Source organism: Bufo gargarizans, chromosome 5 (genome assembly GCF_014858855.1).
Source record: "Bufo gargarizans isolate SCDJY-AF-19 chromosome 5, ASM1485885v1, whole genome shotgun sequence".
NCBI classification, from domain to species: Eukaryota; Metazoa; Chordata; class Amphibia; order Anura; family Bufonidae; genus Bufo; species Bufo gargarizans.
The window spans coordinates 445,341,323-445,358,195 of NC_058084.1; the positions used below are offsets into that span (position 1 = coordinate 445,341,323).

The following is a 16,873-nucleotide window of genomic DNA, read 5'->3' on the forward strand; positions in this document are numbered from 1 at the left end:
GTTTCTGTAAACTGGCTGACATTAGCGATGTGCTAATGTCAGCACATCCTAACTAGCCTATTCTTATGCTTATGGATGCGCCCCTTACTGCACACTTTTAACGTTTATTATATGCTAATTAGCCTCTAGGAGCAGGGATGGGGGCGCAAGCATAAGAAGAGGCTAGTTAGGGTCTGCTGACATTAGCACATCGCTAATGTCAGCCAATTTAATAGGGTTAATGCTGGTGACAGAAACCCTTTAAATTCTGCAGTGACTTTAGAAAAATAGAGGGAAGGAGTACTACAATCCCCATGCTGGCCTATATCCATACATTCCTATCGGGGAGGAGTTGAATTGAAAATAATTTGAAACTGTGTTTTGATATTATTGGATGTACAACAACTCTCATTCTGTAAAGTACAGAGAGACATTTATTTTCTACAACTGGCCTGGTTACTGACTCCAGCACCATTTGCAGTCCATAGCATCTCCTGCCTCGTACCTGTCTCAGACCCACAACACCAAGGTCACCCCAACTACCATCAAGCAGGAGCCCCAACAATAGGGTATGCACTGAAGGGAAGAAAGGGTGACCCCTCCTGTCACTGCTTGACCCTGGGGGATTATCGGTGTGAGGACTGCTTCTGTGAATAATTATTGCAGCCACAGCCACTACCACTCCCATCCTCCTGCACTCCTCCGGAGCCTGCGGCACTTTCAGAGGCTGCAAAAAAGGAAAAGTCTAGAGAAACTGTTAAAATAAATAAATTCACTTACCTCTACAATCAGTACATTCTGGGGAAAAAGGAGAAACACAAAATAAATTGTCTGGTCTGTTGTTTCCTAGTGTAAAGGCATAGTTGTAAAGGGATTGTCCTGAATTACATAAAAAATATGCCACTCTTGTCTGTAGGCTGTGCATCAGTAGACCTAGCCCATGAACAGCTATAGTTTTTTTCTTCCAAATTCTGGAAAACGACTTTAAACATTTTCTCATTTTATGTTAAAGGATTACCCCACAAGTGAAGGAAAATTCTGGACTGTATTTGTATGAATTTAGGGATGAATGAATAAAAGGTGTCTGGACTGCTTCACTATGAGCTCACTATGCCTACATTGAGAGAAGGAAGAAAGCAGGGCAGCTACTGAGCATGTGGTTCCACCACTGAATGCAGGGAAAGGTGGACCAGAACTTTGGTCACATGAGAAACAGCAGGGGGCGCTATTAGAGAGGAAAATGTAATGTACATACGAAACAGCCTAGGAGAAGGAGACACCCAGGAGAACAAGGGCAGTCTCCTCCTACTATAACCAAGTCCCCGAACATACCGGAGGACATAACGGGAGAACAGAGCGGCGCCCAGGGATAATAGTAAGTGCAGTGAGATTCCTGGGAGCCGCTGTACAGATCATGACACTTAGTTCAGCATGTTTGGACCGATGAAAGGTCGTCTTTAAGGTCTGAACTCAAGTTATTCTTTTAACCCTCAATTATTTCCCCCCTATTTGTTTGCTTCGGAACCAACTCCTAGGGTCCAGCCGTATCCAGGTAGGAGCACCGTGACACATTATAAAAATCATTTTAGGCCACACTATACCACTCGGCATTCCTACACCTGGGTACATAACAATCTAATAGGGCCCCAGGGGGCGGCCCGTTGCAATTGCACAGAAATGCTTTCTGTAGGATAGTCCCCTTAATACAGTTTAAAGGAGTTTTCTGAGTGTTTTATACTCATGACCTATCTTCAGGATAGGTCATCAGTATGTGGTCAGTTGGGGTCCGATTCCAAGCACCCCTGTCGGTCAACTGTTATAAAAGGTGAGAATACATACATTATATATGGAGAGCTCATCAGAATAGAGCGCGGCCTGCTACAACCATCTAGCCAGCACAATATATAGTTTTTTTCTATATGAATTGTATTTTTTATAATTTTTCTGTATATATTCTGTTTGTATATGAAATGTATAGGGAATAAATATTATATTAATTACTTGAGAGCCGCCCATTGGTTGAATTACAAACTGTTTCAAAAGGCCACGGCGCTCCGGTGAGCACTTGCACTTCCTCACAGCTCACCAAGCACAGCGCTGTCCATTGTATAGTGGCTGCGCTTGGTATTGCACCTCAGGCCAACTCATTTGAATGGGACTGAGCAGAGCCTAGGCCATGTCTCCAGATGTAAAGAATGCTTCCATTCACTGACAGAAAACATATTTTGGAAAATGGTGAGCAATTTAAACACAAAAGTAGCAGCATCTTAGAAATTTTAAGACCGTTCCATAATTCCAGAAGTAAACTTTATTATGTAAAACTATGAAACATCTATAAAAGGCATTCATTAAAGGGTCCTATGCTACAATAGTGTCAGACTGTGTTCATATCTGATCACGGGACTATTGTATGATGGTTAAGGTTCGAGGAGCATGTTCGGCCGAACACCATTTTGATGCGATGCGCGAGTCTCCTCCCCGCACGTTTGTTGGCTGCTACGCAGCCAATAAACGTGCGGGGAAGTACTGGCACTCACTGGTTACTGGCATTACAGTGACTGGCTGGCCAGAACGCGTCATCGGGTACTATATAGCACCCGATGACATGTGGTTCGGCTCAGTCTTAGTCAGGGAGAGCTGCAGTGAAAGGGACAGGATTTATTTATTTTTCAGGCAGGGTTTACTGTTAAAATGTGTTAGAGACACACAAGTCCTTTTAAGGACTTTTGTTTTCTCTGGCTGCAATATATATTATTAGTGCAACCTGCGATAAATTGGGTGCAATTGTTTGGCCGCTGCTGACAGTGACACAACCTCTGCTACTTCTGTTGTGTTACATTTGCGCATTCCAAATATCAGTGACATTCAGCGCAATTGTTTGGCCGCTGCTGACAGCGACATTACCTGCGCTACATCTCCTGTTTAACGTGTGCGTATCCTAAAAATATCTGTGACATTCTGTGTACTTTATTTGCGCATACACTTACAAAACCTACACTACTGTACGTGCGACATACTTGTAAGCATATATACCATTTAATATGCTCAAGGCGAGCAGTAAGGGACGGGAAAGTGGCCGTGCTGCTGATGGTGCACGCAGAGGCCGTGGCCCTGGGCACGGTGAAACTGTGCCTGCTACCAGAGCACAAGAAACATACTCATCCACGATACTTAGCTTCATGTCCCAGTTTGCAGGGCAGCGCAGGACACCACTCTCAAAGTCACACCAGTGCGACCAGGTGGTCGGTTGGATTGCAGCAGATAATGCTTCCAGTCGGTTAAGCACCACCCTGTCTTCCACAAAGTCCAGTCTTAGTAGCCAAGAGTCTACTCAACACAACCCTCCCCCTGATCCTCCTTCCTCCCACCATGGAGAGTCTTGGCAAACAAGTGGTCCCACACTCAGATATTCCGAGGAGCTCTTTTCAGCCCCATTTCTTGATTTGGGTCTCTCGCCAAGCCCGCTTGAAGAGGGACATGAGGAGATCTTGTGCACTGATTCTCAAACTCTTGAGCATCCACAGTCAGAAGAAGATGACAGTGGGGAACGGCAATTAGTGTTTCACAAGGTGGATGATGATGATGTGATACAGTTGCCAATAAGTCAACAGCAATTAGTGTCTCAAGAGGCTGATGATGAGGATGAGATACAGTTGTCAATGAGTGAGGTTCTTGTTAGATCAACAAGTCTGGAGGATGACCAGAGTGAGGAAGTGGAAGAGGAGGGGGTGAACAATGAAATCACTGACCCAACCTGGGAAGGTGGCAAGCCGAGCAAGGACAGCAGTACAGAGGGGGAAGGAATCCATAGCACCGCAACAGGCTGGAAGAGGCAGGGGGGTGGCAAAAGGGAGAAAGCGGGCCACACCAAACAGGCTCACAACTATTTCCCGGAGCACCCCATTGTGGCAATCTACCTTGCCAAGGGGTAGGTGTTCCGCAGTCTGGCGTGAACGATAAAAGAATTGTCATTTACAACCTGTGCCGTACCAAAATGAGCAGGGGTGTGAAGACTAGCAACCTCACCACCACCAGCATGATCTGCCACATGCCACATGCCATCAAAGCACCCTAATAGGTGGGCTGAACGCCTGGGTCCACAATCTGGGTCTGTGAGTAACACCACTGCCTCCTCTTCCCCTGTGTTACGTGCTGGCCAATCCCCTGTCCAAGACGTAGGCCCGGATGCCTCCCGCCCTGCACCTGGACGTTTACAAGCACCATAAGTTAGCACATCCACTTCTGTGTCCCAGCGCAGCGTACAGATATCCATACCCCAGGCCTTTGAACGAAAGCGCAAATGCGCAGCCACCCACAGGCCATAGCACTAAATACGCACCTTTCCAAATTGCTGGCCCTGGAAATGTTGCCGTCCCTTGTTACCTAGTCCCCAGCCGCCACTATTTTTTCTGGTGTGACGTTCCCGCCTTACACCAGCATGTGTTCCACAACATCACCCATGCCCTGACAAACGCAGTTTTTGGGAAGATCCACTTAACGACTGACACATGAAAAAAGTGCTTTTGGCCAGGGATGCTACATTTCCCTGACGGCACACTGGGTGAACGTTGTGGAGGCCGGGAGCGAGTCGTACCCTGTGATGGCACAGGTGCTACCGACGCCAAGAATTGCGGGCCCTACTTCCATCAGGATTTCCGCCACCACCTACATTAGTGGCTGCAACCCCCCTTCTCCTCCTCCACCTCTACTTCCACCTCTGAATTCTCATCTTGCAGCAGCAGTCAGCCATCAGTCGGTAGCTGGAAGCAGTGTAGCACTGCAGTAGGGAAGCGGCAACAGCCCGTGCTGAAAGTAATTTGCTTAGGTGACAAACAGCACACCTCCGCAGAGCTGTGGCAGGGTATAAGGAACCAGACTGAGCTGTGGCTCTCGCCACTCAACCTAGAACCAGGCATGGTTGTGTCTGATAATGGCCGTAACTTGGTGGCAGCTTTGGAGCTTAGCAGGCTCACACACATCCCATGCCTAGACCATGTGTTCAACTTAGTGGTTCAGCGGTTTCTCAAAACCTACCCCAATTTGCCTGAGCTACTGGTGAAGGTGCGCCGCGTGTGTGCCCATTTCCGAAAGTCATCTACAGCTGCCGCCGGTCTGGCAACGCTGCAGCAGCGCTTGCAATTGCCAGCTTACCGACTGTTGTGCGACGTGAGCACGCGCTGGAACGCCACGTTGCACATGTTGGCCAGGCTTTGTGAGCAGCAGAGGGCAGTAGTGGAATACCAGCTGCAACATGGCCGTCGCCTTTCCAGTCAGCTTCCGCTCTTCACAAACGACGAGTGGGCATTGATGTCTGACCTCTGTGAGGTTTTACGCAACTTTGAAGAATCAACACAGATGGTGAGCGGCGATGTCGCTATTATCAGTGTAACCATCCCACTTCTGTGTCTACTGAAACGCTCGCTGCCCACAATGAAGGAGGACACTTTGCATGTGGAAGAGGTGGAAATGGGGAAAGACAGTACACAGGGTGATAGCTAGACCACCAGTGGCGTACACACAATCCATGGGGCCCCGGTGCAAAACTGAATCATGGGGCCCCCCTCCCCGTCGCCGCCCCCCCAACCTCCCTCCACCAGCAGCAGAGTTAGGCTACTTTCACACCTGCGTTAGGTGCGGATCCGTCTGGCATCTGCACAGACGGATCCGCACCTATAATGCAAACGCTTGTATCCATTCAGAACTGATCCATTTGGCTGCAGGCAGCGTTTTGGTGTCCGTCTCCAGAGCGGAATGGAGGCTGAACGGAGGCAAACTGATGCATTCTGAACGGATCCCTATCCATTCAGAATGCATTGGGGCTGAACTGATCTGTTTTGCACTGTTTGTGAGAGCCCTGAAACAGATCTCACAAGCGGACCCAGAAACGCCAGTGTGAAACGGATCCATTTACTATTACTGCCAAAACATGTTGGGTGTAGTAGTTTCAGCCCAACTGGGAAGTTAGAGGTTGCAGGCTACAGAAATATAGCAGAGCTAGTTATAAAGCCAGCCCCTGCCAGCCCCCAGCAGACCCTACTCTGAGTCTACTCTGAACTCACTCACTCATAAATGTGGTGAGCAATTAGGAAGACCTTTTTTTACAAATCTTATCTTATCTTAACTTCCGGACCGGCACCGGCTTCTTTGCGCTCTCCCGAAAGCGCCTTCTCCCTGCTGCGTCTCGGCGTCATGTCTGGTGCGGCCGCCCAACAGGAAATGACGAGGCACGCCGCACCCGCACGGGGAGGAGAATCAGGGGGTGGAGACTCAAGGAGGGTAGGGCTGGCCTGGCCTGGCACTGACTGCAGCGCAGAAACGCAACACTGGGCGGCGGGCCCCAGGTACAGCACTACTGCAGGGAGGGGCCAGGGGTCCACAGGCAGCCGGGCCCCCTGGAGTGCCGGGCCTGGTCGCAACTGCGACCCCTGCGACCCCTGTATGTACGCCCCTGTAGACCATCCTCAGTTCGTCTTCTCAGCGCAAATTGGATGATGATGAGGAGGAGGAGCAGGAGACGGTTGCCTCTTCTACAGAGGGTAGTACTCCTAGCAGGTTTATTCCATCTGTTCAGCGTGGATGGGCCAAAGGAGAGGAAGAGGATGAGGAGATTGAGAGTCATCCTCCTGATGAGAACAGTGAAGTCTTGTCTGTTTGGACTCTGGCACACATGGATGACTTTATATTATGCTGCCTTTCCCGTGATCCTCACGTTATACGCATTTTGGCCAACACCAATTACTGGTTGCTCACCCTTCTCGACCCCCGCTACAAAGAGAACTTCTCATCTCTCATTCCTGTGGTGGAGAGGACGAGCAAAATGGTGAAATACCAGAAGGTCCTTGTGGAAAATTGCTCCTAAAATTTCCAGCTGACAACGCTGGCGGCAGAGTATGTAGTTCCTTGGGCAACCGAGGAGGGGAGACGAGGGGAACACACAGCAGTTCCAATAGAGGCAGCGCAACACTCTCTAAGGCCTGGGACAGTTTCATGACACCCCGCCAGCACCCTCACCCTGATGCGCGGCCTAGTGTCACAAGGAGGGAAAAGTTTTTGAAGATGGAGAAGGAGTACGTAGCAGACTGTCAGCGTCCTCAGTGTTCCCTCTGTGCCTTACAACTACTGGGTGTCTAAGCTGGACACGTGGCACAAATTGGCACTCTACGCCTTGGAGGTGCTGGCCTGCCCTGCCGCCAGCGTTTTGTCAGAGTGTGTATTTAGTGCTGCTGGGGGCATAATAACTGATAAGCGCATCTGCCTGTCAACTGAAAATGCTGGCAGGTCGACTCTTAGCAAAATGAACAAGGCCCGGATTTCCCCCGACTTCTCTACTCCACCAGAGGATAGCGGCTGAACATAAAGGCACTTTAAATGTGGCTTTTATGGTGCATTGTCAACACTGTATTCCCATGCACCCCTTCTACCACAAAAAAGGGTATATGGTTCAATCTCACTTTTCTCATCCTCCTCCTCCATCAAATCAACATGCTTGTTAGGCTGCCCTCACTCCTTATGTTTTAGAGGGTCACTTCAGCAGCAGGCCCTCGCCCCTAATGTTTTAGAGGGTCACCTGCAGGCCCTCGCCCATAATGTTTTAGATGGTCAGATCAACAGCAGGCACTCGCCCCTAATGTTTTAGAGGGTCAGCTCAGCAGCAGGCCCTCGCCCCTAATGTTTAAGATGGTCAGTTCAGCAGCAGACCCTCACCCCTAATGTTTTACATGGTCAGATCAGCAGCGGCCAGGAACTGAACTTTTCTTCTCCACGTGAAAACACTGCATTATCAGGCAGACTCCACCAGGGGGAGTGCAATGCAAAGAGATGATTACAGTTTCCATAATAATTCCATAAATCCTTATGCACTGAGCTCCCCCTAGTGTTGGCTGCAGGCAAACAGCTTTGTAATAGAAGGGAAGCGGGAGACTTATCAATGCATTTTTGCCACTGGTCTGGTGTAAATACATTTAGAAATATGGTGTTCAGAATGAGCACCATCATTTTGAAATACCTGTTCTACTTTTTCCGATATAAAAGTCAGATAAAGTGAGGTCAAAGGCATGTTTTATTACAGGTTTTATTTAATAAAAATGTCTTTCTTCATAAAAAAAAGAGTAAAGTTGTCAGAAAACTAGAATGTTGCACTTTGGAGTGACTGATGCACTGAAACTGAACTGGGTGGGGCAAGGCTGCCCTTACTACGTTTAGCCATAGGGCCCTATGAGATCTGTGAACGCCCCCGCTGGTACAGTCAAGTAAATACGGCTGAGCCGCCCTAATCGGACATTTTGATAATGGTTCTCTATAGAAGACAACCCCTTTAAAGGCAGGAAACTCGCATGCAGTTTTGAATGCAGCTTTATGAGCCAAAGCCAAAAGTGGATCCAGTAGGAGGAATGAGTAGAAGGCCTTCCTTTATATTTACCATTCTTTTTGAATCTACTAATGGCTCAAAAAAATTCATTAAAACCTGAATGTGTGACTCCAGGAAGAGTCATAACTGCTGTGGACACTAATGGTGTCCACATGAACTGCCGCCAGCTTTCCCAGATATAGGTTGGCAATGGCTGAATATAATTACTAAGAATATGACGGTGGGGGACGCTAATATTTAGTGGGCTGAACCCATAGTCAGTAGGCAGCATTTATCCCATCTTGTCAGTATCAGCAGCGCACAGCAGATGAATAAGCTTTCTTTGTGTACAGGGAAGATGGAGCTGTTTTAAAGGAAATGTGACATCAGAAAATGACCTGCTGTTTAAAATCACTTTTTTATGTTTAACATATTTTTTAAGAATTTATGATGATGTCGTTTTTCACTTTCCATGATAAAATCCTGCAATTTTCGCACATGTCACTATGTCTAGTAATAGGCAGCCGCATGGGGGGGGGGGCACTCCGTCCCGGGTGCCAGTGTTCTAACAAAAGTCCTTACTTGCTGAAACTATCGGGGGGGTGCGCCTCAACTTTGGGGGGGGGGGGGGGGTGCGCCTCAGCGCAAGTGCACTACCAGGGCACGGGTAAGGTAAAATTACAGGGAACACGGATTTTACAATCCGCTCGTGCGCAGTGTGAGGGTAAGGAGAAAAGACTATCAGATCTCCTTACCCCTGAGGGCGCACGTGCGGTGTCCGTGACTCAGAGCTTCCTGTCATTTTACCTTACCCGTGCCGTGGTAGTGCACTTGTAGTGTACGGGAGAGTAATACCCCGTCACTACTGAAGGGTCACTTGGGTACTGTCGTTCCCCCTGTATTTATGGGGAGGTTGGTATAGAATATCTTATAATGTCATGCTATGTATTTTCCTGTTACTGTGAAACGTGCATTTGCAGGCCGGCTAGGGTGTAGTTCCAGCTCTGAGTCACTAGAGGGAGCTAGGGAACCCTAGGTTATATAAGGCCCAGTCAGGAAGTAGTAGCAGGAGACAGACAGTGGGAGCAGAGGTCAGAAATGATCCTGTGTCTGACAGAAGGCCAGGCTATGGGCCTGTGAGAGCAGAGCAGGCCTGAAGCCTGCCGGCTAGGAGAGGGTAGTAAAGGCCCTGTAACCGGGTTCCGGATCCAAGGAAAAGGTTCCCCTCCTGAGTCACCATCCGTTCAGCTGAAGCAGCATAAGCGAGCCACAAGCCAAGACACAGATTACCACAGAGGCCGATCAGATAAAGCGAGAGGTACTCAAGATAACAGAGGAGGTACTAGATAAGGACAGCTTCAAGGGTACGCCAGATAAAGGGCATTAGACCTTGGAGAGGAAGTCACATGTAGCAGGACCAGTCAGGAATAGTGTGCAAGCCGCCTGTACTGCATCTCCTGTAATCAACACTCTGTATAATTCATCGCTAAGACCGGCCTTCCTGTAATGTCAAGAACCATCTGTATTCTTCTAAAACCAACCGTCTTTTATGGAACTGTGCACTACCAGTGTCCGTGTATTATCCTGACTGATATTCAGTAAAAGTTCCAGTTTTTGTTGGCTATCCTGTGCTTGCTTCATTCTTCCACCATACTTTACACGGCGTGTCACCGTTTAATTGACACTGGCGTCACGAACTGTTAAATACCTGCCTGTTCCAGTATTTGCCCCATTTGAAGACGACAGTGGATCCCAGGTTAGTGGTCAATCTGCACTACAAAGCCCAGCATACACTACTGACCCCCTGGGACACTGCATCGCTCTTTTTGGCGTCACGAACAGGATACGCATACTTCTGAAGTGCAGAGAAGTGTGAACTGTGGGCTTTAACTATTCCACCACCGTATTACAAAGACTGCAACCTTTATTTCTAACTTGTGGATTACAATTGTGCCTGGGAGGAATCAAAGACGCTATACTGTGTTGCGCTACCCCCAGAGAGAAAATCGCATTTGTGGACTGTGTTTTACTGGACTTGTCATCATCCTGCTTGCTGTCAGTGAATTGCAGCATCAGGACACTTAAAATGGCCGCCGGCGCCATGAGGCTTTTTACTGCGCCATCAGGATGTGCAGAGGCACGAATATTTGGCGCCGAAACCTTCCAAGAAGAAGGAGGAGACGATTGACCTGGAGCGCCACCCACCTTGAGGAGTGACGACGCGGCTGACTACTTTGAAGAGTTACGCCTGGGAGGCGGGGCTCAGATGGAGATAGACTGGCCCAGTGTGTGGGAGGAGTCAGAGTCGATGCAGCAACCAGGAAGAGAAGAGATGGCGTGCGCTGCAGAGAGAGAGGCTGAGACCACGTGCGAGTGGGGCGCCACTCCACCGGACTTTCCGGAGTTGGGGCCGTGGGATCCTCTAGCCTGGACGGCCACCCCCTGGGCCCAGGCCATGGACCTAAGCATCACCCGACCTGAGTCCCCACCGATCCGTCGCCGGCACGCAGAATGGCCGGCTATTATGGAGGAGTTGAGAGCCGCGGTGGCGAAAAAGAACACCAGCCGGAAGAAGCGGTTTGAGGAGATGGCTAAGTCCATACAGGGAGACTCCTTTCCGGGTAAGCCCCAGCTAGAAAGGCGCCGCGGGATCGTGGTGTCCTTTGATAAGGAAAAAGGCTATGGGTTTATCCAGGAGTTGGGGACTGGCCGGGACTTCTATGTCAACCGGCGATCGGTAAAACGGCACTACCTCCCGGAGCATCTCCACAATCTGACTATGGGGGAGATCATAGAGTACACCCCTGCCGAAAGTCTAAGGGGCCCCTACGCCACCGCAGTGACTCGCCCGAAGGCGCCGGCTGAGAACTGGGACTCTGGGAAAGAGAGGTCAGAGCCAGTTGAGACAGAGAGAGCGCATGTAGAAAAGGCCCGGACCACCCATCTGCAGAACCAGGCCTACCTCAGCCCAGACGTTTTCTGGGAGCCCATCGTGCTGCAGGGGCTGGAGGAGCGGTATCCCCCTCCGGATGCAGTGAGACGAGAGGAGGAGAAGGAGCGGCAGGACAGCTGCCGGAGAGGAGAGGAATGTGCTGAGGCCCGGCGCCAAACCGCAGCTGCCATTGTTACCCCAGCGGCCGGACCCCCTGGACCTCCGGTAGATCCGACCACCTGCACTAAAGCGGAACTAGAGGCCCTACGAAAGAGGGTGTATTAGGTGGCGGACCTCGGTTGCGCTGGAGGCGTGCAGTGTTTTCCATTCCCGAGGACGGAGGCGGAAATGGAGGCTGTGAAAGACAAACCTCCCCCTCTGAAGATTGTAAGAGGTGACGGTTTCCAAATGTGGCCGGCCTTACCGGAACAACTGCTGCAGGTTCCCTACGTCGATTCATCATCCGAGGAAGAACATGACACTCGCCTGTGAGTACTCTTTTCCTCATGTCCATCTCCTTAATGGCCGTTTAGTCCCTCCAGTTGGCAGAGCTGGTCAAGCTTGCTGCCAGTTACCCACGGCCGGTGGCATCCTAGTTGTATAGTGTGCCACTGTATACCAATGCTTCCAGCTGCCTTTGTTATGTTTGGGACATCCGGTTCGCTGCTACAATCCCAGTTGTGCCTTAAAATGTTGCACCATTTTACCCCTTTTTACCCCCATTTCAGGTTGAAAAGACATTTTTATGTCAGCACTATTTTAAAGGGTAAGCAGGACTTGCCAGGATAACATGGCCCTGGTATTGTCAGAGTCCTGTATTGTCATTTTATATATGTGCTGCTGACAGTATTTAATAACCGGTTTCCTTATTCAAGTATATGTGCCCAGAGATGGACTTCCTATGTGCAAGCCTCTGAGATGTTAATATTGCTATGGACTTATTTATTGTCATGGACTATCCTGGTTCTTTCAACATCCGCTGTGCCAGGTCAGCGCCCCCGTTCCACTCACTATCCTGTGAAAAAGAGAACGACGCCCCTTGTCACCAGACTTCACCATTTCCAATTGGGTCTGATAAGAGTGTAAATGACATATACAGACGTGGACAAAATTGTTGGTACCCTTTGGTCAATGAAAGAAAAAGTCACAATGGTCACAGAAATAACTTTAATCTGACAAAAGTAATAATAAATTAAAATTCTATAAATGTTAACCAATGAAAGTCAGACATTGTTTTTCAACCATGCTTCAACAGAATTATGTAAAAAAATAAACTCATGAAACAGGCATGGACAAAAATGATGGTACCCCTAGAAAACACAGAACATAATGTGACCAAAGGGACATGTTAATTCAAGGTGTGTCAACTAATTAGCATCACAGGTGTCTACAACCTTGTAATCAGCCATTGGGCCTATATATATGGCTCCAGGTAATCACTGTGTTGTTTGGTGATATGGTGTGTACCACACTCGACATGGACCAGAGGAAGCAAAGGAAAGAGCTGTCTCAAGAGATCAGAAAGAAAATTATAGACAAGCATGTTAAAGGTAAAGGCTATAAGACCATCTCCAAGCAACTAGATGTTCCTGTGAGTACAGTTGCACATATTATTCATAAGTTTAAGATCCATGGGACTGTAGCCAACCTCCCTGGACGTGGCCGCAGGAGGAAAATTGATGACAAATCTAAGAGACGGATAATCCGAATGGTAACAAAAGAGCCTAGAAAGACTTCTAAAGAGATTCAAGGTGAACTTCATGCTCAAGGAACATCAGTGTCAGATCGCACCATCCGTCGTTGTTTGAGCCAAAGTGGACTACATGGGAGACGACCAAGGAGGACACCATTGTTGAAAACGAATCATAAAAAAGCAAGACTGGAATATGCCAAACTACATGTTGACAAGCCACAAAGCTTCTGGGAGAATGTCCTGTGGACAGATGAGACAAAAATCGAAGTTTTTGCCAAGGCACATCAGCTGTATGTTCACAGACGAAAAAATGAAGCATATCAAGAAAAGAACACTGTCCCTACTGTGAAACATGGAGGAGGCTCTGTTATGTTCTGGGGCTGCTTTGCTGCGTCTGGCACAGGGTGTCTTGAATCTGTGCAGGGTACAATGAAATCTCAAGACTATCAAGGAATTCTAGAGAGAAATGTACTAGCCAGTGTCAGAAAGCTTGGTCTCAGTCGCAGGTCATGGGTCTTGCAACAGGACAATGACCCAAAACACACCGCTAAAAACACCCAAGAATGGCTAAGAGGAAAAAATTGGACTATTCTAAAGTGGCCTTCTATGAGCCCTGACCTCAATCCTATTGAGCATCTTTGGAAGGAGCTGAAACATGCAGTCTGGAAAAGGCACCCTTCAAACCGGACACAACTGGAGCAGTTTGCTCATGAGGAGTGGGCCAAAATACCTGCTGAGAGGTGCAGATGTCTCATTGACAGTTACAGGAAGCGTTTGATTGCAGTGATTGCCTCAAAAGGTTGCGCAACAAAATATTAAGTTAGGGGTACCATCATTTTTGTCCATGCCTGTTTCATGAGTTTATTTTTTTACATAATTCTGTTGAAGCATGGTTGAAAAACAATGTCTGACTTTCATTGGTTAACATTTATAGAATTTTAATTTATTATTACTTTTGTCAGATTAAAGTTATTTCTGTGACCATTGTGACTTTTTCTTTCATTGACCAAAGGGTACCAACAATTTTGTCCACGTCTGTATGTATGCATGCATGTGTCTTTCTCTATTTCAGGTCATGATTCCAGTTGGGCGGGCCCTGATGGAGTACGAGGTCGTACTCAGCTTAAAGCAGCGGGGTATGTAGTGTACGGGAGAGTAATACCCCGTCACTACTGAAGGGTCACTTGGGTACTGTCGTTCCCCCTGTATTTATGGGGAGGTTGGTATAGAATATCTTATAATGTCATGCTATGTATTTTCCTGTTACTGTGAAACGTGCATTTGCAGGCCGGCTAGGGTGTAGTTCCAGCTCTGAGTCACTAGAGGGAGTTATATAAGGCCCTAGGTTATATAAGGCCCAGTCAGGAAGTAGTAGCAGGAGACAGACAGTGGGAGCAGAGGTCAGAAATGATCCTGTGTCTGACAGAAGGCCAGGCTATGGGCCTGTGAGAGCAGAGCAGGCCTGAAGCCTGCCGGCTAGGAGAGGGTAGTAAAGGCCCTGTAACCGGGTTCCGGATCCAAGGAAAAGGTTCCCCTCCTGAGTCACCATCCGTTCAGCTGAAGCAGCATAAGCGAGCCACAAGCCAAGACACAGATTACCACAGAGGCCGATCAGATAAAGCGAGAGGTACTCAAGATAACAGAGGAGGTACTAGATAAGGACAGCTTCAAGGGTACGCCAGATAAAGGGCATTAGACCTTGGAGAGGAAGTCACATGTAGCAGGACCAGTCAGGAATAGTGTGCAAGCCGCCTGTACTGCATCTCCTGTAATCAACACTCTGTATAATTCATCGCTAAGACCGGCCTTCCTGTAATGTCAAGAACCATCTGTATTCTTCTAAAACCAACCGTCTTTTATGGAACTGTGCACTACCAGTGTCCGTGTATTATCCTGACTGATATTCAGTAAAAGTTCCAGTTTTTGTTGGCTATCCTGTGCTTGCTTCATTCTTCCACCATACTTTACACGGCGTGTCACCGTTTAATTGACACTGGCGTCACGAACTGTTAAATACCTGCCTGTTCCAGTATTTGCCCCATTTGAAGACGACAGTGGATCCCAGGTTAGTGGTCAATCTGCACTACAAAGCCCAGCATACACTACTGACCCCCTGGGACACTGCACACTTGCGCTGAGGCGCACACCCCCGGAAGTTGAGGCGAACACCCCCAGAAGTCACAAGGGGTAAGGTATTTTCACGAAGTAAGGATTTTTGTTAGAACACCGGCTTTCAGGGGGTGCCAGAGCCTAGAAGCAATGAACGCTTCCATCAATATAGATGGAAGCGTTCATTGCAGGAGCACAGGGAGCTGTGGTCCTGTCATTCAGCTCCCTGCTCTCTGTCTCTCCCGCACTGAATGGTGAGGCAGGAAGACTTCTCCCCGCTCCACCATTCAGCCTGCAGACACAGATCGTGCTACCGGCCTGTGTGCGAGGAGCCTGCAGCCTGGAAATCTGCATAAGCTCCGCCCACACAGTGCTGCAGAGCGATCTGTGTCTGTAGGGGAGAGAGGACTGTGAGCTTCAGGAATGGGACAAGGTGAGTAGGTACTGTGTGTTTTTTATTTATTTAACAGAAGGTATTTCTACCATGGATGGGGCACAGAGGGCATTACTACTACAAAGGGGGCACAGAGGGCATTACTACTACAAAGGGGGCACAGAGGGCATTATTACTACTACAAAGGGGGCACAGAGGGCATTATTACTACTATAAAGAGGGCACAGAGGGCATTACAACTACAAAGGAGGCACAGGGGGCATTACAACTACAAAGGGGGCACATTGGGCATTACAACTGCAAAGGGGCCACAGAGGGCATTACTACTACAAGGGGGGCACAGAGGGCAATACTACTACAAAGGGCATTACTAGTATTAGGGAGGAACAATGGGCATTACTACTATGGAGGGGGCACAATGGGCATTACTACTATAAATGGGATAAAATGGGCATTATGACTATGAAGTGGGCACAATGGGCATTACTACTGTGAAGGAGGCACAGTGGGCATTATTACTAGAAAGTGGGCACAATGGGCATTATTACTATTAAGTGGGCACAATGGGCATTACTACTATGAAGGTGCACAATGGGCATTACTACTATGAAGGGAGCACAGATGGCATTACTACTGTGAAGGAGGCACATAAAGCATTACTCTTGTAAAGTGGGTGCGCATAACTGTAATGGGGCACTGAGTGGGCATTATTACTATGAAGGGGCACAGAGGGCATTATTACTGTTATTGGGGCACAGTGAGGGCATAACTACTCTGAAGGGGCACAGAGAGGGCATTACAACTGTGAAGGGGCACAGAGAGGGCATTACTACTTTGAAATGGGCACAGAGAGGGCATAACTACTGTGAGGGAGGCACAATGAGGGCATTACAACTGTGAAAGGGGCACAATGAAGGGATAAGTACTTTAAAGGGGCACAATGTGGGCATAACTACTGTGAAAGCTGTACAGTGAAGGCATAACTACCTTGAAGGGGCACAATATGGGCATAACTACCATGAGAGGGCACATATCTGAACAAAACTACTATGAAGGTTGTACAATGAGGGCAATACTACTGTAAGGGGGTACCAGAGAAAGGACCCGCCCCGGTTGCCAAACACCCTAGGCACGCCACTGATAATAGGCGCTGCTTCTTGGTCTGTACAGATCACTTTGCTGCAGTTATCTACTTATCTGTCATTCTAATCCTGCCTGTGATGATATCACCTCTCACAGGTCACAGAGTACCGCTATGCCCAGAAAACTCACCCATAGAAGTCAATGAGTTCCCCTCCTGACCACTGTGTCTATGGCCCATGGGGCTTCCGTAAAGCAATTTTCTTAATGGTGTTAAGAACAACTCAGGCAAGATGGCCGCCCCATAATCATGTTCAGATAATAGAATTAAATCAGAAA

The 16,873-nt window shown here is 48.3% G+C and overlaps 1 protein-coding gene across 3 annotated transcripts in view; it reads right to left on the minus strand.

Annotated features, from left to right (window-relative positions):
* The window catches only part of PRTFDC1 (phosphoribosyl transferase domain containing 1), a 50,566-nt gene that overhangs the window by 14,598 nt on the left and 19,095 nt on the right, over positions 1-16,873 (minus strand). For all 3 annotated transcript variants that reach the window (XM_044293881.1, XM_044293883.1, XM_044293882.1), the window contains exon 6: positions 760-777. In XM_044293881.1, the coding sequence (XP_044149816.1) occupies positions 760-777 (18 nt within the window). The remainder of the gene's footprint in view (positions 1-759; positions 778-16,873) is intronic.